At 43.9% G+C, this 22,830-nt stretch overlaps 1 protein-coding gene across 1 annotated transcript in view; it reads left to right on the top strand.

Annotated features, from left to right (window-relative positions):
- Nucleotides 1-22,830, top strand: part of Col6a6 (collagen type VI alpha 6 chain) — a 139,558-nt gene that overhangs the window by 50,660 nt on the left and 66,068 nt on the right. The window contains 12 exon segments of the mRNA XM_028869990.2: nt 224-793; nt 7,092-7,435; nt 7,525-7,603; nt 12,154-12,308; nt 13,854-13,946; nt 15,273-15,326; nt 16,793-16,864; nt 16,950-16,976; nt 19,741-19,771; nt 19,774-19,784; nt 19,876-19,929; nt 21,137-21,199. Coding sequence (XP_028725823.1) covers nt 224-793; nt 7,092-7,435; nt 7,525-7,603; nt 12,154-12,308; nt 13,854-13,946; nt 15,273-15,326; nt 16,793-16,864; nt 16,950-16,976; nt 19,741-19,771; nt 19,774-19,784; nt 19,876-19,929; nt 21,137-21,199 — 1,553 coding nt within the window.

Below are 22,830 nucleotides of genomic sequence, written 5' to 3'. Positions count from 1 at the left end.
AGAAACACGGAATGGACGGCTTAGCAGGGCATGACTCCTGCTGCTTTTATGAAAGGATCGTTTGTATTTATTTATTCGCCAATTAGTGTGACCACAGAGTAACATGAGATAAGAGACGACTTTCAAAATACTTTCTGTAGAGCTGCAGATGTTTAATTTATTCCTGGCAGGTTAAAGAAAGAATAGTCTCCTGGTCTTAACTCATTTCCTTTCCTCTCTGTAGATTGTGACATTGAAAAGGTTGACCTTGTTTTCCTCATGGATGGTTCAAACAGCATCCATCCGAATGACTTCCAGAAGATGAAGGAGTTTCTGGCATCAGTCGTTCAAGACTTTGATGTCAGCCTCAACAGAGTGCGCATAGGAGTGGCCCAGTTCAGCGACAGCTACAGATCAGAGTTTCTGCTGGGGATGTTCACAGGGGAGAAGGAGATATCCACACAGATTGAGAGCATCCAGCAGATATTTGGGTACACCCACATTGGGGAGGCACTCAGGAAAGTGAGGCACTACTTCCTGCCAGACACGGGCAGCAGGATCAACACAGGTACCCCTCAGGTGCTGCTGGTCCTCACAGATGGCCAATCCCAAGACGAGGTGGCTCAGGCCGCCGAGGAGCTGAGACACAAAGGTGTGGACATCTACTCAGTGGGCATTGGGGACGTGGATGACCAGCAGCTGATCCAGATCACAGGGACAGCAGAGAAAAAACTGACCGTCCATAACTTTGACGAGCTGAAAAAGGTGAAGAAAAGGATCGTCCGTAACATCTGTACCTCGGGCGGTGAGAGCAGTAAGTATCGAGTGAGTTCTTCATTTTGATTTTCCCCACGGTCTTTGTTGACATTTTCCTCCAACTGCTTCCCTCCCCTGGGGCTGCGGGGAGAATTTAGATTTGTGCCTCTGGATTTCAAGTTGAACTTTTTCACAGCTATGAAGCATATGTATTTTGTGAGCCATGGAATGAGAAACAGGGTGTTTGAGACCCTGTGTCTTCTATTCACACTGTCTCCCAGGGGAAACATGGCTCTTCTGTGAATAGAGATGCTTGACTTCAGAAGGTGTGAGGGAGAGGCCATTGTTCACAATCCAGCTGCTCTCTGAGGTTGCAGAATGTGTCATAGAGGAAATGAGCTGCCTGATGGATTTTGGTTGCCTAGCAATAGGCCTACAGTGCAGGCGATGCTTCCATGTAGAGAACATCTCTAGGTCTATACCTTTACTATAAAAATTTACCACAGAGGTTAATAAATATCTTCTTAAGGATGGCCATATTTGGGGGCTGAAGAGTTCAGTCAGTCAGTGAAGAGCTTTCTATGCAATCACAAGGACTTGAGTTTGATCCCCAAGACCCATATAAAACAACCAGATATGGTGATGTGTGCCTGTAATTCCAGGCCTGGAGAGTCAGTGGCAGGGGGATCCCTGGGGCTTGCTGGAAAGCCAACCCAGCCTAGTAAATTAGTTCCAGGTCATGTGAGACTCTGTCTCCAAAAATATGGTCTGTGGTACCCAAGGGAATGACATGAGGTTGACCTCTGGCCTCCAGGCACACATGTACATGCACACACACACACAGACACATACAGACATACAGAGAGAGAGAGAGAGAGAGAGAGAGAGAGAGAGAGAGAGAGAGAGAGAGAGAGAGAGAGAGAGAGAGAGAATATTTTAACATTTTCCTGGTTGGCTGAATGTCTTGAAAGAATAGCTTTTCTTTTTCTTACAAAGACACCCTATGGATTGGTGATTCCTCCATCTCAGTACCCGTGGTAGACATCAACTGCAGACTTCTACCAAGGAAAGAAAAGCCACAGGATCCTTCAGAGGAAGACGTGACTGCAGAGACCTGCTCTATGCCATCTTTTCTTGCACAAGTTGCTTGTTTTTTGTTTGTTTGTTTGTTTTTGTTTTTAAGGAGTTGAATGTTTTCCTTTGTGGAATAGTACTGAACAATACCAGGTTCATCTTTTTGAGGGTTATGTGAGAAAATGGATAGTTAAACCTGACTATCAATAAGCCTGACACTTGCCATGGAACAGTGAAGTCCCTCTGTATTAGTCAGGGTTCTCTAGAGGAACAGAACTGATGGAATGAATCTCTTTATATAAAAGTGGGATATATTTGAGTGGGTTACAGGCTGTGGTCCAGCTAGTTCAACAATGGCTATCTACTGACAAAGTCCAAGAATCCAGTAGCTGGTGAGTCCACAGGCTGGATGTCTCAGCTGGTCTTCAGGACATGACAGACTCCTGAAGAAGTAGGCTGTAATGCCAGTGAAGGAATGGACTTGCTAGCAAGGGTGAGAGCTAGCAGGCAAAGAAAGAGCTTCTCCTTCCCTGGCCTGTATATAGGCTGCCACCAGAAGGTGTGGCCCAGATTAAAGTTGGCTCTTCCAACCTCAAAAGACCTGGATTAAAAGTAGATCTTTCCACTTCAAATGATTTAATTAAGAAAAGAATTCCTCACAGGTATACCCAGTAGCTTAGGCTTTAGTGAATTCCAGATGCAGTCAAGTAGACAGCCAAGAATGGCCATCACACCCTCTATTTTTGCCTATCACTAACTCATTAAATGCATTCATAAGGGCTGGCTGTTCCCCTTAGCCACCTTATTGGAAGGAATGAGTCTCCTTTTAGTGATTAATATGCCTACCCCACTGTACCTACAGAAACCTTAAACTCTATCCAAGGTTTTACTTTTCCAGCCTGCCACAGGCTGCTCACCTACCATAAGAGACAAGGCCACATGTAGTTGACGTTTCTCCCATTGTTCCTGTTCCTTCTTTTCACATTATCCCTTCTCTCAGGCCTTTCCCTACTTGCTAGCTTTGGTCTCTGGCAACTCTAGAATGGGCTAGAGAGAAGAGAAGAGTGGGAGGAACAGAAGCATTTCACTCAGGGGCACTTGGGAGGCACTGGTTTCCTAGTAGCCCACACCTAAAGCTGGGACCTAGGGTAAGAGCATCCTTGAAGATCTTCCTATTTCCTATCACCTGCATCCTTACAAAAGCCAAATTTTAGGGGAATGTCTCAACTATTGCTCCTTTGAGAAGATGTTGTAGAATAATCTTTTGGTGCACAGTGAAGATTTGTCAGTTGGATTGGTTTAATAAAAAGCTGAATGGTCAATAGCTAAGCAGGATGCTGGGAGGAAGAAGGCACAATCACCAGTAGACACATACAGGAAAAAGAGGTAAATGCCACGAGTCACGTGGCAACATGTAAATGAATAGAAACATTAATTTAAGTTATAAGAGCTGGTTAGAAACAAGCCTAAGCTATTGGCCAAGCTTTCATAATTAGGGAGCTGGCAGGCGAGGCAGAAAAATTCACCTACAAGAAGAGATAGGTATGTCTGGATTCTAGATGGTCCCTGTTCCTTCCTCAGCCCCTGATATCTGGAGACCCCTCTGGCATTATTCTGATGAGCTCTTTCTGTCCCTCCTCTTGAGTGGAGAGTCTGGGGACCCTGAAACAGTTTCTTTTACTGCTTGCTTATACCAGTTCCATGAGCCTCAAAGGCAAGTCAGCCATCCCCATAAACACCAGAATTCACAGTCCTGGAAATGTCTGCTTCTCCTTTGCAGGAACCCTGGGTCTTATTCCTCAAATTTCCAGGCTAAGTTAACTAGAAGCTACTTTTTCAAGAGGAAATTTCTTCTCTTCTTGTGTGTGAGAAAGTTCAGAGTACATCAACAGCTCTCTCCAAAAGTACTTTCCCAAGCAAGCTCCAGCCTCACATCTTTTATGAGAACTCAATGGGTGGGTCAAAGGTTAAAGGTCATGAAGTTGGTTAAGACTACAGTCTTCCTGCATCTTGCTTTAGACACTGTTCTGACTTTGGAATTATTGTCTGATTATTCCAGCCAAATCTTCTACATTAATTTTCTATTTCACAAGAGATACTCATTTTAAATTATTAGGTAGAAAATTATCTTCAAACACTTTAGTTTGTACTTGAGTGCATGAGAAAGTTTAAAAAAATGGGAATCTTAACTCCAAGTAGTGCGATATTTTTAAAAGAAGCGGTTGCTATGCCAACGAGATGGCTCTGCCAGGAGAGGCACCTGCCCCCACACTGGCAACCTGAGCTCCATTCTGGAACCCACGGGGCTCAAGGAGAAAAATGGCTGCTGCAAGTTTCCTCTGACCTCACCCCCGTGCGGTGCCCCCATGAATAAATATTTTTAAATCTTTTTTTTAAATTAAGGAAATAATCATGAATACAAAATGATAAAGTGCTCTTATGATAAACTTGAAGTCATTAGTCCAGCAAACAAGAATGTAAGGCTTTGTAGCCAAGCTGTGAGCTGAGGGCCGATGAGGCCAGAATGTGCATTGACTGATAAAGCTTCAAAGGCATGCACAAGGGTATTATGGGATGCCTGTTCTGAAATTATAAAATCCAACCACAGAGGTCAGACAGTAGTTTGGTGTGTTTCAAAGTTAAGCAGGCTTTGATCGGACATTTGCTTGGCTTGTTTTTTTTTTTTTTTTTTTTTTGGTGTTTCAGTATGGTTTTGGGGGCAGGGGATTGAATTCATGCATGACAGGCAAGTACCACTGAGCTACACCCCAGCTTTGTCTCAGTAAGTCATGCCGAGCACTGGAGCACAATTACCATTTGAGTCTTATTTCCCCATTCATAAAGCCTGGGCATGCTTCAAGAGTCTCTCTCACTGTGCGCAGTGATTCAGAATGTAGAAGGAGGAGCAGCTATGTGGGAATGCCCCACACAAATGTCTTTCCTGTCCCATTCCCCACCCCCACCCCGCCCCACCAACAACTGCCAACCAGCCTGTCAACCAGACTGTTTTTCCCACCAAGATACTTTATTCAGGACCACAGCTGCCTAATCTTATTAATGTACCTCAGCCTGTCAACACTGCCTCTTGATTTTTTTTCCCCATGTATTTATTTATTGTGTGTGTTTGTGGGTGGGGCACATGTACCACACCATGCATGTGGAGGCCAGAAGACGACTTGCAGGGCTCGTTTATTTATTTGTTGTGTGTGTTTGTGGGTGGGGCACATGTACCACACCACATACGTGGAGGCCAGAGGACGATTTGCAGGGCTCAGTTCTCTTCCTCTGATGTGTGGGTTGTGGGAACTGAACTTGGATTATCAGGCTTGGCAGGAGTACCTTTCCCACCATCTCACTGGCCCACAATAGTATTTCTTAATACTAAGAATACGCTGCCATCAACTCTAAATAAAGACCTTGACTAATAAAGGAATCAGATAATTAGAATCAGCTTTTGGGACGGGCAGGGCAGGCACCGTGTGGCTATCATCTGATCTGTTCTTTTGTATTCTTATTTTGAGACATATAATCTCTTGATTTTTGTGGTTGAGAAGAGTAATTTTCCAAGAGGGTAAGAGATTTGCCCAATCCTGGAAAACTGAAGCTCAGTCTCCCATACCCCAGCTCTGCTCTGGCTCCACACGGCCGTGAAGAACGCAGTGGAGGACTGAGAAGCGGGCTCCCCTTGGCCATCCCCGCCCTTGCTGTTGCCTCTGCTGTGGTTACTGTTCCAGTCTTCTTTGCTGTCTTTATCCCTCTCCTGTTCTCAGCCTGGTGACCCTAGTTTAATTCTTCATGACCTCTGTTTGAAAATCAGCCTTATCCTTCTCCCTAGCTCGCTCCTCAAGCTGTCCCTGCCTCCCGTGAATGTGAGTCACCACCAGCATATTCCCTGTGAAGCACAGCCTCTTCATAGAAGCTTCTAGTTTCCTGAATTTCTCAGGCCTGTCTCTCCATAGAGCTTTCCGGGCCAATACATGAGAATTCTCTTCCCCAGTTTCTCCTCATTCCCCACTCTGGACTTCGGCATGTGGCTGCTCGGCCTGGACTTGTTCACCCAGTTCTGCTCCTTTGATCATGTTATAGAATCATTTGCCAATTGTTAATTAGGCATGAGGGATTTCAACTGTTTTGGTCATAGTAGATGCCAGATGTACGAACACACACATACACACAGACACCACACACATACACACACACACACACACACCCTCCCCCCTCCACAGACACCCCCCACAGATACATACACACACACACACACACACACACACACACACACACACACACACAGACGGTCTGAAAACTGCTGATTTAAGCAAAGCATACAAACGTTATTTTATTATTTTATTTGACCAAGTTTCATGTGTTGAGAAGGCAGTCAAAGGTAGGAGTGACTTTAGCAGCTTAGACATTCTTGAAAGAAACGTGTATGTGCAGTTAGATTTTTATCCTTCTCAAATTATCCGCCTTTAGGGAGCCCAGCTTAAAATACCAAGCCCATCCAATGTTTTCAATGCTAAAACTTCCCTGGAGTTAATAAAAGCAAAGACCTTTAAATTCAATACCTCTCTAAGTCTCTAGATCCCCAAATGGCAGTGTCTTAGCTCCCAAATGGCTGACTTCTGAAGACAGAGACATCATAGACATGGACAAGTTGGATAATTTGATTCCTGGTCTTTTTACCTGTAGGACTTAAGCAAGATCTCATGGATTTTTTTTTATTTTCTTTCTTTTTTTCATATCGACTTTCTATCTGGGTGGATATTAAAGATGATCAAAATTGACCCAATGCTTCTAGAAAAATAAATGATCAAAACTTTTCTGTGACTTTTTGTTGTTGTTCTTAATGACTTTCTCTGCTCAACTCTTTTTTACTTTTCTCTCTCTCCTATTATAATTTAATAGTTGTCAATGATCTCAGTTGTTAAGTAGTGCTATAGGAATGTGTTTTAAATAATTGCCATTTCCACATGATGCCTTAGAGTTACTTAAGAGACTGAGCATATTACAATGTATTTTTAATGGCTAGAATAAAATCATTTAGCAATTTAGTTGTCAGAGAATCATCTAGATTCAATTCCAACTGGAAAAAAATATATTTATACTTCTACAGGTCACAGAAGAATGAGTCTGTGGCTCTTCCCTGATCCATGCTTTTCCTTGCTTTCCTACTTTATAGCTAGAATGGAAATAAGACTTCTTGGGCCCTAGAGTCGGACGTGTGTCAGAATAACATTAGTGTGGTGTTAATCTAACAAGATACTCTTCCCCTTGAATCCTAGATTGTTTTGTGGATGTCGTGGTTGGATTTGATATCTCAAGTCAACAGAGGGGGCAGACTTTGCTTGAAGGCCAGCCTTGGATAGAAGCCTACCTCCAAGACATCTTACGTGCCATCAGCTCCCTCAATGGGGTAAGCTGTGAGGTGGGCACGGAGACCCAGGTGAGCATAGCTTTTCAAGTGACAAACGCTATGGAAAGATACCCTTCCAAGTTTGAGATCTACAGTGAGAACATACTGAGCAGCCTACAAGGTGTGGCAGTGAGCGGCCCATCTCATCTCACCGCAAACCTGCTGAATTCACTGTGGGACACATTTCAGAATAAGTCCGCTGCGCGAGGGAAGGTAACATGGCTTTAGTTTGTGTGCTGGTCTGTGGTTTTCAGTGAACTTTTTGCTAACTTTTTTCTTCATTTTTCTAAAATCTACCCTAGGTCGTCCTTCTATTTTCAGATGGATTGGATGATGACATTGAAAAACTTGAACAGAAATCTGATGAACTCAGAAAGGAAGGTAGGAATGGGGTTGACTATTTTTACTTACTTAGGCAGGCTTTTATTTTGTAGCCCAGGCTACTCTGGAGCATCTTATGTAACCCAAGTTGATCTTAAACTCAGGGTAGTCCTCTTCTCGGCCCCTTGAGTATTGGGATTATAGGCGTGGACCACTATGCCTGGCTGCTTATTCATTTTGTAATCTCAGAACTCAACTCTGGCTCTTTTGTTTCCAGGTACCTTACTGACCCTGACTTTGCAACCTTTCTCCTCTGTATGGGCACAGTAGGGCAAACGTCCTCTCAGAACATTTGATTTCTCACTGCCTGTCATGTATATAAAACAGCACACTGGCCAGGGCCCCGGGCTTCATCTCCTCTTACTGTGTTTGGTCTTCCAAGCCTTTCCTGGAGACTGTTCCCTTCCATTGTGCCCCACGTTGTTGAATACTGCTACTCTGCTACATGGAAGTGAACAGGACCCAGTGAGCAAGTAACATGAGTGTTGGATGACTTCCTTCTGACACTAACCATTTCCAGACTTGCAAGCTTTTTTGGACAAGTTTCCTCGTGTGCTAGGGTTTTGTAATTCTTTCCTTCAGCCCGCGGAAGGACCAGCCATGATGCTTATGCAGCCTCAAGGCTCTGGAGTCAGGCATTTGGCTTGTTAGAGCCAATGGCCTGCTGGACTTGTCCTTTGGTCCATTTAAAATATGGGTCAGTAGAGGGAAAAAGTCATCACATATTCTGAGGCAGGGCCAGTCTCCTGTAAGTGGGCACAGCCACTCTCCCACCCACACCTCCTTTGCTGGCAGGATCACCCAAGCAGAGCTGTGCATTCTCTGAAGACTTGACGTTGGCCTGTAGGAGTCCCATCACCCAGAATGTGGCTACCCAATTTGCCCCTGGGCAGTATAAAAAGTTGGACCTCAAGTGACACCAGGGCTCTAGAACTCTCTGAGGTCAAGTCAAAGCCAGGGTATTGCTTGGGTCCTACCATACCCTTCTTTCTTCACCCCCTTTCTTTGGAGGACTTTTCAACACATTGTGTGTGTGCCCGAACTGTTACCTCAGGTTCTGCCTCCAGGGAGCCTGGTCTAGTACAGGGCGGGCCTCTCAGGTTCACTAAGGTTGGTTGGTCAAAATCTAGCTTTTCTGCTAAGCTCTCTCCTTAACCTTAAATTGCAGAGTATGGATTTACAGCCATACAGTAAGGGCTTTTATTTTACCCTTTATTTATATTTATTTATTTATATATTTATTTATATTTCTAAAGCTGTCTTCTCTTTATTCTATCCAATCTTGGTCTTTGTTTGTGAGCTCTAAACAGATTTTAGTTAGATTAAGGACAAGACTTTGGGGCACCTAGTTTGAGGTGACAGTTTTGTAATCCTGTGGTTTTAGCTATCTTGGCCCTCCTTTTGTGTGGTGTATGTGGAGGGGGGATATGTCTCTTGCCTGTGGTGTTAAAGTGTCCTCTAGGAAGCACTTAGGAATTTCCAGAGCTCTACGACCATTCTGTTTCCATCTCCCAGAGAAAACCTAGGAAATTTGTATCTGTTGTGGAATATTGCTTTAACTAGTCAAAGATGTGCTACATTTATTTATGTTTCATTTGTTTAACAATGTAAAAATGTGTTACATTTGTTTATGCTGCATTTATTTAATTATTTAGAGATGTGTTGCTGTTTCCCCTTGCCTGCCTAACGCACTTGATTGATCTAATACAAAGTTGAATGACCAATAGCCAGGCAGTAGAGGGATAGGTGGGGCTGGCGGGCAGAGAGAATAAATAGGAGAGGAGATATCTAGACTTGGGAAAATGAGGAGAACAAGGAAGAAAGAAAGGGAGATGCCCAGGACCAGCTAGACAGACACCAGCCAGACAGCCATGGAGTAGGATGTACAGAATGAAAGGTAAAAAGCCCCAAGACAAAACACGGATGAAGAGAAACAGGTTAAATTAAGTTATAAGAGCTAACCAGAAACAAACATAAGGTAAAGCTGAGCTAATAATAAGTCTTTGTGTATGATTTGGGAGCTGGTTGATAGCCCAAAAGAAAGCCTGTTACATGTATCAACTTCAGAAGATACATATATATCTATCATTTCTTCAGAAATTTGACTCTTTGAGAAAATAACAAAGGAATGGTGGTGGTAGTATTCTCTTAAGAACATCACATGGCTCTCAAATGGACAAGGAATACCTGTCCCTGGCTTCCCATACACACACACACACACACACACACACACACACACACACACTCTCTCTCTCTCTCTCTCTCTCTCTCTCTCTCTCTCTCTCTCACACACACACACACACACACACACACACACACACACACACACACACACACACACAGAGAGCTTCTATTGATGATCTGGTGACCTAGGAGACTGCTTTAATTCAAGGTCATATATTGGCATGTAGACTAGACAGTCACCCTGCAACAAGAGAGGAGAAAAGACTTAATGACAGTGGGCGTGGCTCTACAATTTATGCATGTAGATTGGGGTATGAATTAGTTTGTTAAGATTTAAAAGTCAAATGCCCTAGAATTTCCTCTGTGATTCCTTATTCTCACAACATTTAAAGCGTTTTCTTTCTTGTTTCATTTTTAGCAACTGAGACATTGTTTTGAAAGTTGTGTGATTCATTTATTGAATGAGTCTGAAGGGAGCGGGATTGAATACCCCAATTCTGAGAACATTTACAAATAATAGCTCTGTGCATATTTCCTACATGTCAGTATCCCATGGATCTCATAACACTCACACTTTTACATTTCCTGAACTTGTAAGGAAAAACAGATGTGAATACACTTCTCTTTAACTAGCTCCATAAGCATGCCCTCCCTCATCACTAACACCCAATTCAGCTGCACAGCATGGTTATCCCAGCTCACCCTACAGACTTTCTCCTTTCTGCTTGTTCTTAGTCTAGAAGGGTGACTGGTTACCCTAGTTTGTCTGGGCCAGGCCAGGAATTTACAGGGCTAACTAACCAGAAAAGTCCCGGGCAAACCGGAACAAGCTGGCCATCCACGTCTTCAGCCTTTCTTCCTTACTTCCCGTTATTAACCACTGTAGCAGCCTGGCCTCAAATCCAGGCCACGCCCATGGCCCTGGGAGTACCTCCCTTGCTTCTCTTCATTCAAACCACAGAATATGGGCTTCTCTAAGAAGGCATCTTGACTCAATGAAGCCCTTGAATATTTCTTTATCTACCCTGGTATTTTGGTCTCCAGATCCCATCCGGATAGTGCCTCACACACCCATCGGAGAACAAGAAAGTGCAAAGTTGCCCTCAATTCCATGATTATGTCCTCAGTCCATTTTGGTTAAAATGTCCTTGAGTCTAAGGCTTTGGAATTAGGCTCTGGATGAAAACCTAAACAGTCCAGTAAGTTAGGAACTGAACTTCTTGAAGCCTTAGTTTGCTTGTCTATAAAATACGGTTCTAATCATATCTGACTACCTATAGGGTATGAACAAGTAATGCATATAAATTATTTAACTGTCTTCTAGGCACATAGCAACTATTTAAGAAAGCTAGCATAACTGTTAGCCAGGATGATTGCCAGGGTAACTTAATTCTTCATTTTCAAAACCAGTCATTGGCGACCCTACACTCAGCCCGAAAGTTTTATTTGAAATATTCTGATCTATATCATTCTAAGGCTTATAGTGCTCCAAGTGGTTGTCATCTGTTCCCACTTAAAGTTACAACTGGAGCGTCAGTTCCAGATGAGGTCATTGAAAGTATCCATTTTATTATCTGTATACGTGTGTGCCTGCCTTAGTTCATGTGTGCCACATGTGTGCAGGGGCCTTCAAGACCAGAGGGGAACTGGAGTTACAGGTGTTTTGAAGGCACCATGTGGGTTCTAGGAAACAGACCCAGGTCCTCTGCAAGAGCAGCCAGTGCTCTTGACCGCTGAATGTCTCTCCTGCCCGTCAACACCCATTTCTGTCTGTTGGTTTGTTTGTTTTGTTTTGCTTTTTTGAACAGACCTGGGGCTTGACCCTGGGGCACCACACATGCTAAGTAACTGCTCTCCCTGGGGGTTTTACTTAAATACAGATTCGAGTTCAGTAGATATGGATTAAGACCTAAGAGCCTGTATTTTTTTAATAGATAATTTTCCCATGCAATTCTGTATTTGATTGAAAGATACTAGCCAATGTGGGTATCTATCTCAAGAAAGTCTGTATTTCTGAGATGCTCCTGGGTGATTCTGACATGGTGGCTCTGAGAATCTTCCACGTAGGATTAAAAAATGTAACATATTCGCTCTCCTGATACACGAACCCCTCTGTATTTTAGCAAGCTATGTGGAACTTTGGTTAACTCACTGGCTCACTTCAGTAATGTCGTGAAGTCCTGTTAAAGCCTGCAACATCATCTCCAGTTTGCTTCACTTAACCACTGTGTTGTTTGCTAGCGTCATATCATGGGGTTGAAGGATGTAGACCGTTGACCACAGCTGTTGGCTGAGGCTAGCCAGTCAAATATGCTGAATGACTTCAGCGACCCCAGCCCACCTCACCTGGAGAATATGTTGAACAGGCCTGAACGCCCTCATAACTATTGCTGTGGATGGAGCTGCCGACACCAGCAATCTGGCTGACCTTCTCTACATTGAATTTGGGAAAGGATTTGAGTACAGAACACAGTTCACAATTGGCATGAGGAACCTTGGGAGTCAGCTGTCAAAGCAACTAGTAAGTTGACTCAGAAAAGGCTGGAGGGTTTAAGCAAATGTCCCACCGCCACTAGGCTATAGCCTTACCCTAATAGTTTCAGCCTTTGGTTATCTCATATATAGGTTTAATATTGATGAGTATGAGTGTGAACTAATACCGACCTCTTAAGTAAAGATGAGATGGGCCTTTGTGAGCCAGCCTAAGAAAGAACATGTTTAAAGTGTCACATAGCAGAGTAGGTCCAAGCATGTTCAGCAGACACACTTGGAACAAAAGAGATAATGACAGGAAGGGCAAAGAGAAAAACAAGGAGATACGTAAACAGCACTGAGTGTGCTGGCCGGATCATAACCCACGAGTGCTGGGCCACTAAGATGAGCCTGAGTTATGAAGAGGCCCGGGCTGTTCCCTCAACCAGCAGCGTCTCGGGTCCCGTACTGCTCTGAGCATGACAGTATATGGTGACACTAGTGTTCAAGGTGTACTTTCTCTGCGGCACACCCTGTAAGTGACAGCCCATGGCATGTGGAGTTCAAGCAGAGAAACAGCAGCCTGCCATGAGTGTGGGGGAAGGACTTTCTGAGCGCGAGGGACTTTCTTGGCTTGTCTCCACACTGCCAGACCCTTGTGCTCTGTTCTGTTTTTACAATCTTACACCTCGATATGATACATCTTTACCATGCTATGTCAGAAATACATAGAAAATCAGACTTGAGTGTGAGTGTTCCCAAGTCTGTGGCGCATTACTGATCTTTAATGAATGGTTAATGAGTTGGAATTAATTTGTTTATAATTTACAGAATCTTTACAAATTATATCAGAATACTTTCCAATGAAGGGATTTTTTTTTTTTTTTTTACCCATGGAAATGAAGTAGAGCATTTACTGCAAACTGAATTTTCCTAAAAATGAATCTGCTGGACCAATTGCAAAATAAATAAATAAACTAACACAGTGTTAGCTATTCAGGAGATGTCAAAGTAAGTCCAGGGTGAAATTCACTCACATTTTAAATATATAATAATTTTGTTTTGGCGGTCACATAAAGGGAATATTCTTATACTTACACCCTCTGTAGCAAATGCTTCTAAAATGTTGGCATGAAGCTGATACTTCCAAAGTCACATCAAAGCTCTCCTGGATGTATTTCCAGGGGACTCTGTTCCAAGCTGTGTTTCAGAGTACACTGTCGACTCTCCTAACAAGCTGAGATTTCACAAATGGAGCCAGGAGAAAAGAGCATGCATTCATTTTGCTGAGCAAAGCATGTGGGGCAGAATATACAGAGCAGTCAACAATGGGCAAAGCTAGGGGAAGGTGTATTGACAAGAGGCAGCCCCACTGATCATTTAGTATGCAGTGAACGGGCCACGGCCGCAACGATGTCATCTGCAGGAGTCAAACACATTCGAGTTGGTCAGGAATTCCTCATGTGGTAAAGATGTCAGGACTCAAAGGAATGGTAGGAGGCTCCTGCCACCATGGACCCCCCACGGTGGAGTGCATGTGTGGGACTGGGGAATCAATGCCACTAGAGTATAATTATCCTCATGTTCCCTCCAGATCAACGTTGCAGAAAGGACCTGCTGCTGTTTGCTGTGCAGGTGCACGGGAGGAGACGGCGCCAGGGGGGATCCAGGATCAGCAGGGAAAAAGGTGACTTGACCTCAGACTCCGGTTCCCAGCATTTGAACTGGAGCACGCCTTTCAGATAGGAGTTGGGGGGGGGGGGAGGCTTTATCTGCCAGCCTGAGCTTCTGGAAGAGGCGGACAGTTATGCTACTCTTTGCCTGTGTCAAATTAGATAGTTACCATTTTCCTTGGTCTTCTAAATTAGAATTGGTTGGAAGTCCTTTGGGGGCTTTCAGGAGACACAGTCATCGGGATCCTTGATGGACCCAGTGTTCAAGCAGCAACAGTAATGCAGAAAAAATGAGTGATCCTCATGCTAAGTGACGAAGCTTCGTCCACACCACTAACTCATTTCACTTTCTCTTTTGAACCTTGGCAGTGGCATTAAAATCGAGTCAATATTGCGTATAGTCTGCTGAAAATCAAACTCACTCGGGTCACTCTACCATAGCAAAGGATGGGACAGCACTGATGGCCCCAGCTGTATGTACAGAAATAGGGCAGATAGGGGTTTTTTCCTTTGTTTTTTTTTTTTTTTTTTTCATAACCAGCACCACTAATTCATGGGATTTCCTAAACAGGGAATACTTTTGCATCCTTGCATAAAAATACTGTTTTAGACATCAGAATATGTACAAACACACTATGGGAAACATTTAATGATTTCAATACTGCTACTTTACATATGGTTTGGATGTTTGGCCACCGTGCATAGCAGTATGGCTCCCCCATCACCAGAATCATGCCACTGAAGAAAGCTTTGGATTAATTATTTCTAGAATGCTTGAACTTCATGGAAGGAAAGTGGTAAAATTTAAAAATATATCAGAAACCAGAATAGAAGGAAATGTGTGTGGTCTAGTGTTCTATGTGTAGCAGTAAGTCCTAAAAAGGAGGGAAAGTTATTTTAATAAACAGAGAATAATTATGCGCTGTCAAGAACAAATATATTTGTCTAGAGAAGAATGCCAGTTCTGTTGGTATTCCTAGAGACAGTGTGCTAGCACAGGTATACACATGTGCACACACTCATGCATACACATACACAGCTATCCCACATACATACATGCACAGATTCATATACATGCATGTATTCATGCGCTCACACCTACATCCACAGTTCCTTCCCCCATGTATATACACATGCACAAATATGTACACACACCCTTGTATGAAAATTCTCATTCTTATTTGTCTAAACACCACTGGTTTGAAGTGGAAAACCAGGGGCATTTTCAAACTCTTGTGTTGCACATGAAGTCTAACCCCAAAGTGGTGGATCTGCCTTGACGTCTCTCATTGTTGCAGTCTGTAAAGTGCTCATGTTTTCTCCTCTTTCCTTTTTTCCAGGGACCCCCAGGTTTTAAAGGCAGTGATGGCTACCTGGGAGAAGAGGGCATTGCTGTAAGTCAACCTTTTACAGCTCACTTATTCCTACAAACATGAGAAGAGAAACAAAGACCAGAGTCTGAGGGTTCCGATGCGGCATCCGGGGTCTTTCCCGAGCCTCCTTGTGCTTGGGTAACACTTCTCCTTTAGGGTTATTGCTCCACCACCTTCCTCACCTACATGGCACGATGAACTGGGTGTGAAAGGTAATGTCTTCACCATAGGCGCCACATCCCTGCCATGTGCCCAGGCCATTTGGTAAGAACTTAACCAATTCACCACATCACTTATCAGGAACCCTTCCCTTCTCCCTCCCTCCCTCCCTCCTTCCTTGTTTCTCCCTCCCTCCCTTCTTCTCTCCATCCCTCCCTTTCCTTCCTTCCCTCTCTTCCTTTTTTCCTTCCATGCATCCAGTCATACATTTGTTTGACAATACATATTGAAGCTCCTTACTATTCACTTCATTATTTACCAAAGATGTTGATACACATATCCATTATATATATGCACATACACACAAACACATACACACACATACACACACACACACACACACACGTATGTATGTATATGCACCCCATGTGAGCCCCCCAGAAATGAGAGAAAAACACAAAACAAGCACACGTGGGTCCTAAGGGCCCTTCCACACTAGCAGAAGACAAACAAGATAACTGTGTCCAGCTGCTCTGCACATGGCTGTCTAGAGGCCCGGGGGGTGGGGGGAGGGGGCGACGTGACAGTATTGAGCAAGAACAGGAGCTTAATGGCTTAAAGACCACAAAAGTGGGAGTTGGGCCCGGGAGGAAAAGGCTGCAAATAAGGGGTAACAGTTGGGCAGACACTTGAAGGATGACAGTGAGTTTCTCTGGGTAAAGCGTTTGGGAAATTGCATTACTGCAAAGGGGAACCATGAGTTCAAGGACAACAATGAAGTCAAAGGATTGGGAGTTAGCAAAATGGCACATGGTCAGCATGGCTGGAACCCAGGACACTGCCGAAGTCCCCTGGAGAAGGCTGGCTTGTGTCGAGATAACGGACAGTAAGTGATGGCAAGCGTAGGAGTGGGAAGGATGGGATGGATGGTCTGCTCAGGCAGCATCAGGGGTGATGCTCAGACCGAGGTCATGGGTCAAAGTCTTAAAGTCATAGGGACCGGGCAAAGAGTCCTGAATCTCAGCTTAGGGCAGGATGAACACACATGAAAAGGAGGTTAAAAGGGAGCAATGTGGTGGCCGTGTGGGGAGAGGGAAGCTCCACCCAGGCAGTATGCAGGTGGCATCCAGAGCAAAGGGCTGTCATCGTTGTAGTTCTGATTTACTTCCATTCTCTGTTTTCATAGGCTTGAGTCCTGGAATGTAAGTCATGACTAGCCAGATGTTTTCTCAAAAATAAAATAAAAAAACTTGTCGAGTATCCAGGACGGATCCCAGATCATAATAGCACATACTCATCTGGATTTGTGCCTTTCCACTTTTCCTCAGGGAGAAAGAGGAGCCTCTGGACCAATGGGAGAGCAAGGTAGTAAGGGATGCTTTGGCACCAAAGGGCCTAAGGTAAGGATTACACAAGACCTCGTGATGTCGTCTTAGCAGTTCATTGCACTTCCCATACTCATGCTGCTCTCCTTTCTGTTACCAGGGAACCAGAGGACTCAGTGGAGAAGAGGTATGGAGCTAGGGCCATGTATATTATTTATCCTTCAGTTATCTACTGAAAAAAAGTTATTTTTGAAATCATTAGTTATCAGTAGTTGCTACAAGTCAAGTCACTGTTGGCCTTCTGTAGCTTGAGTTTTCCTGCCTTGCCCACATTCAGGACAAATCTCTGTCCCCCGCCAGTCCCACAGCCGCTCAGACCCAACCAAGTGAACACAGAGACTTATATTGCTTACAAACTGTATGGCCGTGGCAGGCTTCTTGTTAACTGTTCCTTTATCTTAAATTAACCATTTCCTTTTATCTTAAATTAACCATTTCCATTTATCTCTTTTATCTTAAATTAATCCATTTCCACAAATAACTATTCTTATATCTTAAAGTAATCCATTTCTACAAATGTATACTCGCCACGTGACTGTGCTTATCAGCGTCTTCACATGTTGCTGTCATGGCGGCGGCTGCAGCGTCTCTTCTGCTTCCTGTTCTTTTATTTCTCCTCTCTGTTAGTCCGCTATCTTTCCTGCTAGCACGGCCGATCAGGTTTTATTTATTAACCAATCAGAACAATTGACATACAGACCATCCCCCAGCACAGCCAGTGCAGACCATCTCAACACCTGCACTCAGCCCATGTCCTAATCATCTCTATACGACTGCTGGGTAACGCCACAAAGAACCCAAGAAGGGCTCCCACAGGACATACAGAACATCCCACAGCAGCCTTCCCTTCTTTCTTTCTTTTTTTTTTTTTTTGTGCCAGCCATTTCACTTAATTACAATATTTCTCTCTTCCTCTCATCCTTCCAAAACCTCTCCTATTCCCCTCCTTTTTCTCTTTCAAATTCATGGCCTCTTTTTTTTCACTAACTGTTATTGCATGCACATATGTACATGTATATAAATGTAACCTGCTCGATCTATGTAAGGTTACTTGTAGACATGTTTTCGGGGCTGAGCATTTGGTGTTGGATTGCCAATTGCTGTGCTCTGCCCTGGGGAAGACTGTTTCTCCTGCTCAGCATTCCTTAGTTGACTGTAGTTCTTTGTGTAGGATTGTGGGCTTTTCCCATCCACCTTGACATTTTTAGTGTTGTTGTCCTTGTTCCTCTCATGTTTAGGCAGTCATATTGGTGAGATTTTTCTGAGTGTCGCTTCTGATATTACTAGGAGACACTGTCTCACAGCAAACTCCCTGATCTTCCAGCTAGGTTTCAAGTACTATGTTTTCACTCTTGTTGAGTAGGTCTTAAGTCCAATTAGAGAGTCGTTGGTTATCCCCAAGGTATTCATGACACAATGCACCCTTATGGTTATGGTGCCATACTGGTCATTGTGATTCACAGGTATCATAGCTGGGAAGGACAGTTGGTTGCCTCCCTTATTTGGAAGCTTGCATGGTGCCTTCTGGTACCAAGAAAGTTAATCCTCAGGGAGGAGACATTCAGGTCAGTTCTAGGTCTGGGTCTCTGGGATCTGGGTCTGAAGTGTAAAATGTCTTCAGCAATGGGGACTTAGCTTCCACCTCTGTAGGGCAAGTAAGTGAACAAGAGCAGTAACAATAGACTGTATGTTTTGAGAGTCTCTTAGACAACCCTGGTCAACACTTCAAAGAAGGGCTTCTCATGTCTGATATTGGGACTATTTTTAGGTGATCTTTGGCTCTTAGAGGAAGCATTGTCAGCCTAGATGAGAAAAGTTCATTAAAACTATGTATGTATATTTATATGCTGAATCACTTGTATTATAGGTTTTTTTGAAAGTAGTTGATCATACGATTCATCACAGAGTTGTCAGACATCATTGTTATCTACCCACTTCCTCCTCCTTCTGTACTTCCTCCCCTCCCCATCCCTAAAGAGCCTCTCCTTTTCCCATTTCCCCCATTAGGTCCTCTTCCTCTTTGCCCTCTTCCTGCCTTCTGTCTTTCTTCTCTCCCCCTCCCTAAGGAGCATTTACCTTTTCCTGAATCAGATTGCTGTTCCAGCTATTCCCCTCTCTATTGCTCGCTAACCTCCCTATCCTGACAACGGTCCTGTTTTACTTTCCTGGCTTCTGCAGTTGCTCCGGGCTGTGTCCTAACATGAGGATTTGGATCAAGAGCTCCCAATGAGAGTGAACATGCAACATTTGCTTTTCTGGATCTGGGTCACCTCACTCAATATGACCTTCTCTAGCCCCATCCATTTACCTGCGCAGTTCATGATTTCATTTTCCTGTAGATAAATAGTATTCCATAGTGTGTGTGTAGCACAGTTTCATTATCAATTCATTAGCTGAAGGACATTTAGGTTGTTTCCATTTCCTAGCTATTGTGAAAAGAGCAAGCACCTGTGGAGTACGATGTTGAGTCCTTTGGGAATACTCTAGAGAGTGGTACGCTGGGTCATATGGTAGATTTACTTTTAGCCTTTTGATAATTCTCCACGTGGATTTCCACAGTGGCTGCATCAGTTTGCAATTTCCCCCAACAGTGAACTGAGGATTCTGTTTTCCCTGAGTTCCTTCTAGTATTTTTCGTCCATCATTTTGTTGGCATTTGCCATTCTGACCGGGCTAAGATGAAATCCAAAGTTGTCTTGAGTTGCATTTTATTTCTGCCTCTCGTTGCAGGCTCTGTTTATTATGACAGTTTCTATTACTCAAAGTGATCTTTGACATTACCCAGGTGTCACCTAATGAAGAGGCTGTTGCTCAGCACAAAACCCTTGAGATGGTTTCTGTTTAGTGTCTGACAGATGTGCTCTATGTTCTAATCACATCTGTCTTTGCAGGGAGAAGTTGGGGAACATGGGATTGATGGATTAATGGAGAACAGGTACAATGTTTGCCTTGTGTCCCAGGTACCTTTCTCAGCTGGTTCTCTTGGAGAAAATGAGAATTTGAACCTTTCCCCTCCATTTTCTTAGGGTGACAGTGGGGTTCCTGGAAGAAGAGGAGAAAAAGGCGATGAGGGATCTCAGGTAGGGATCTAAGACACAGAAACTATAACCTCACTTGGGCAAAAGGAAGGGTTTATAAAGTAAAACAACTGCCCTGGGCATGTCTACCAGCTATGGCTCCAGACTTGATGAGGGACAAGTATTCATGAAACCTGATCCACATTTGACAGTAAACACTAATTTCTCATGTGTCTGATGGGTTCTGATCTTCAAGGCTGAGCATGACTAAGCTTGACTCAGTCTATATAATGTACATGTGTTTCTTAGCACATGGGCCATGTCTTTTCTGTGGAGGGCAACCAGAAACCATAAGGCATCTCACAGCAACACTCCTTTCCCTTTCTCTTGATCCCTGTGGGGTCATACAGTACTCAGCATAGGGGAAAAGCCAGGCATGGTGGCACTTATCTTTGACCCCAGCACTCCTCAGGAGACAGAGGCAGGTAGCTCTCTGTTTGAGGCCAACTTGGACTACATAGTGAGTTCGAAGACAGCCAAGGCTACATAGTGAGACCCTATATAAACAACAACAACACACACACATACACACAGAGAGAGAGAGAGAGAGAGAGAGAGAGAGAGAGAGAAGAAGACAGAGAAGAGAGAGAGAGAGAGAGAGAGAGAGAGAGAATGAATCTTGCTTACTATGATTGGATATCACTTCACAGTTATGTGAGAAAGGACCAGATACAAGGAGAAAAAAAAGGTATTGGGACCCCAGAAGAAGCACATTGAGAACATGAGGCAGATACTGACTGGGGTCTGTGGTATGAGGCAGCTGGGGAGAGAGTACATGGCACTCCTTTCTATCTGGGACACAATGATAGCCTCCCCTCAGGCTTCTGCTTGGTCTTCATGTGAGCAACTGATTTTGAAGCCACATTTTAGTTGTTATGAGATGTCTTTGGGCAAGTGGCATGAACTTCGAGTCTCTGATGCCTCATTAAAACAAACTATTTTTAAAATCCTTGGTAGAATAGTGACAGACAAGGTGACAAGTGTGTTTGGAACACAGAGTTCCCTAGTGCAGTAAATAACCGAGGTCGGCACTGAGTTTCTTATTGGATGCCAAGAACTTTCTTTTTTGTAGTTCCTTTTTCTAGATTAAAAACAATCTCAGTGGAAAAATATTTAATTATTCAAACCAGAGAGAATCTAAGCCTTTTATGCTTATTAAGTTTATTAAAACCTCCCCTCTTGTTCTTGTTCTGGTCTGTATTCATTTCAGGGAAGCCCAGGCACGAGAGGGGCTTCTGGTGACCGTGGAGCAAAGGGTCTGCGAGGAGATCCAGTAAGTGCACGGGCTGCGTGGGCGGCGTGGGCGGCATGGGCGGCATGGGCAGCGTGCCATAGTTGGCGCACCCTTCCACAGAGGGGGAGGTTCCATTTTAAGGCACCGTGGGCATACTCTTGAGCTTGAAGTCCTAACTGGAGAAGTTAACTGTAGTTTCTTTGCCTATATCCTCCTCTTAACCATTTTTGTCCTTAAGAGTGAAGAAGGAATTCTAGTCCATTCAATTTTTTCCTAAGCACCTTGAAATACAGAGCATGGGAGAAAAAGTCACCTCTTTTTGACTATTCCCCAAGACTCTGTCTCTATGGAGAAGGGCAGCATTGCCTTCTAAATCCAAGGATTCAGGGAGGATTCTATCAGGCGATCCTCAGGACGTTAAGGTACCTGCTCTTGGAAGGTTACAACCCAGCAGAGCAGGCACGACCCACATCCATGTGTGAGTACACCACGTCAGTGGAAGTCAAGACCACAGGCTTTCCACACCATGCCCACAGTTCAGTGAATCTCCAGAACCTCAGTGAACTAGGACTTTGTCAAGAAATCAAAGTGTCCGTTAAGCTTTTTGATAAGCTGTAACACACATCAGTACAGTACCCAACTGTAAAAGCATGGGCTTGATCATTGGAAGATGCCTGTGTGATCATCACCCACATAAGGAAAGAAATCACACCAGAATCCTGGAAACCCCCTTGTGCATGCTCCGTTCACTCCACAGCCTCCCCAGGGTCATCCCGGCACTAGTTCAGGGTGTCAGTCAGAACTGCCCTTGAACTTAAAGTGAATGGGATCACAGTGTGTGCACTCTTCTGTTTCTGGATGCTTTTGCTTCACTTCATGATTGTGAGATGCTTTCATGTTGCCTGTAATTAATATCACTTGAGTTCACTACTATATAGTATTGCACTGAGTGTTCATATATTTATCCATTCTATTATTGATAGATATGTGGGTTGTTTATATTAATATAGTACTGATGTGAATATTCTTTTGCATGTCCTTTGTTATACAATTTATATCAAGTATATGGTTTAGGAACAGAATTTCTGGATGGTGACATGTATAATATACATGAGCATAATCTTTACAGTTCCCAAACATTTATTATAAAGCTTGTAGTGGGCTACTCTCCCACCACATGAACAAGGTCAGTGTACCATATACTGATTAGAACAGCCACAGTTTATAAAAACTGCTTTGAAAAATGCTGAGGGAGGCCAGGTGGCAGTGGCGCACGCCTTTAATCCCAGCACTCGGGAGTCAGAGCCAGACGGCTCTCTGAGTTCGAGGCCAGCCTGCTCTACAGAGCGAGATCCAGGACAGGCACCAAAACTACACAGAGAAACTTTGACTAGAAACAAACAAACCAACAAAATGTGGAGGGAGGGTGTAGGGACCTGGGTACTGAAGGGACATTTGCCTGACATCTCTTGGGTACACAATGTGTTGACTATAGAGGTGATTTGGTGTAATATGTGTCAAAACTGAACGTGAGGCATGTATTGAAAATAACTATTTAAAAAACAGGGGCTGGTAAGATGGCTCGGTAGGTCAAGGCATTTGTCAAGCCTGAGGGTCTGAGTTCAATCCCTAGGACACACTTGGTAGATGGAGAGAGCTGACTCCAGTAA

Source organism: Peromyscus leucopus, chromosome 7 (assembly GCF_004664715.2).
Source record: "Peromyscus leucopus breed LL Stock chromosome 7, UCI_PerLeu_2.1, whole genome shotgun sequence".
NCBI lineage: Eukaryota > Metazoa > Chordata > Mammalia > Rodentia > Cricetidae > Peromyscus > Peromyscus leucopus.
This window is presented reverse-complemented; position numbering and strand designations above follow the sequence as displayed.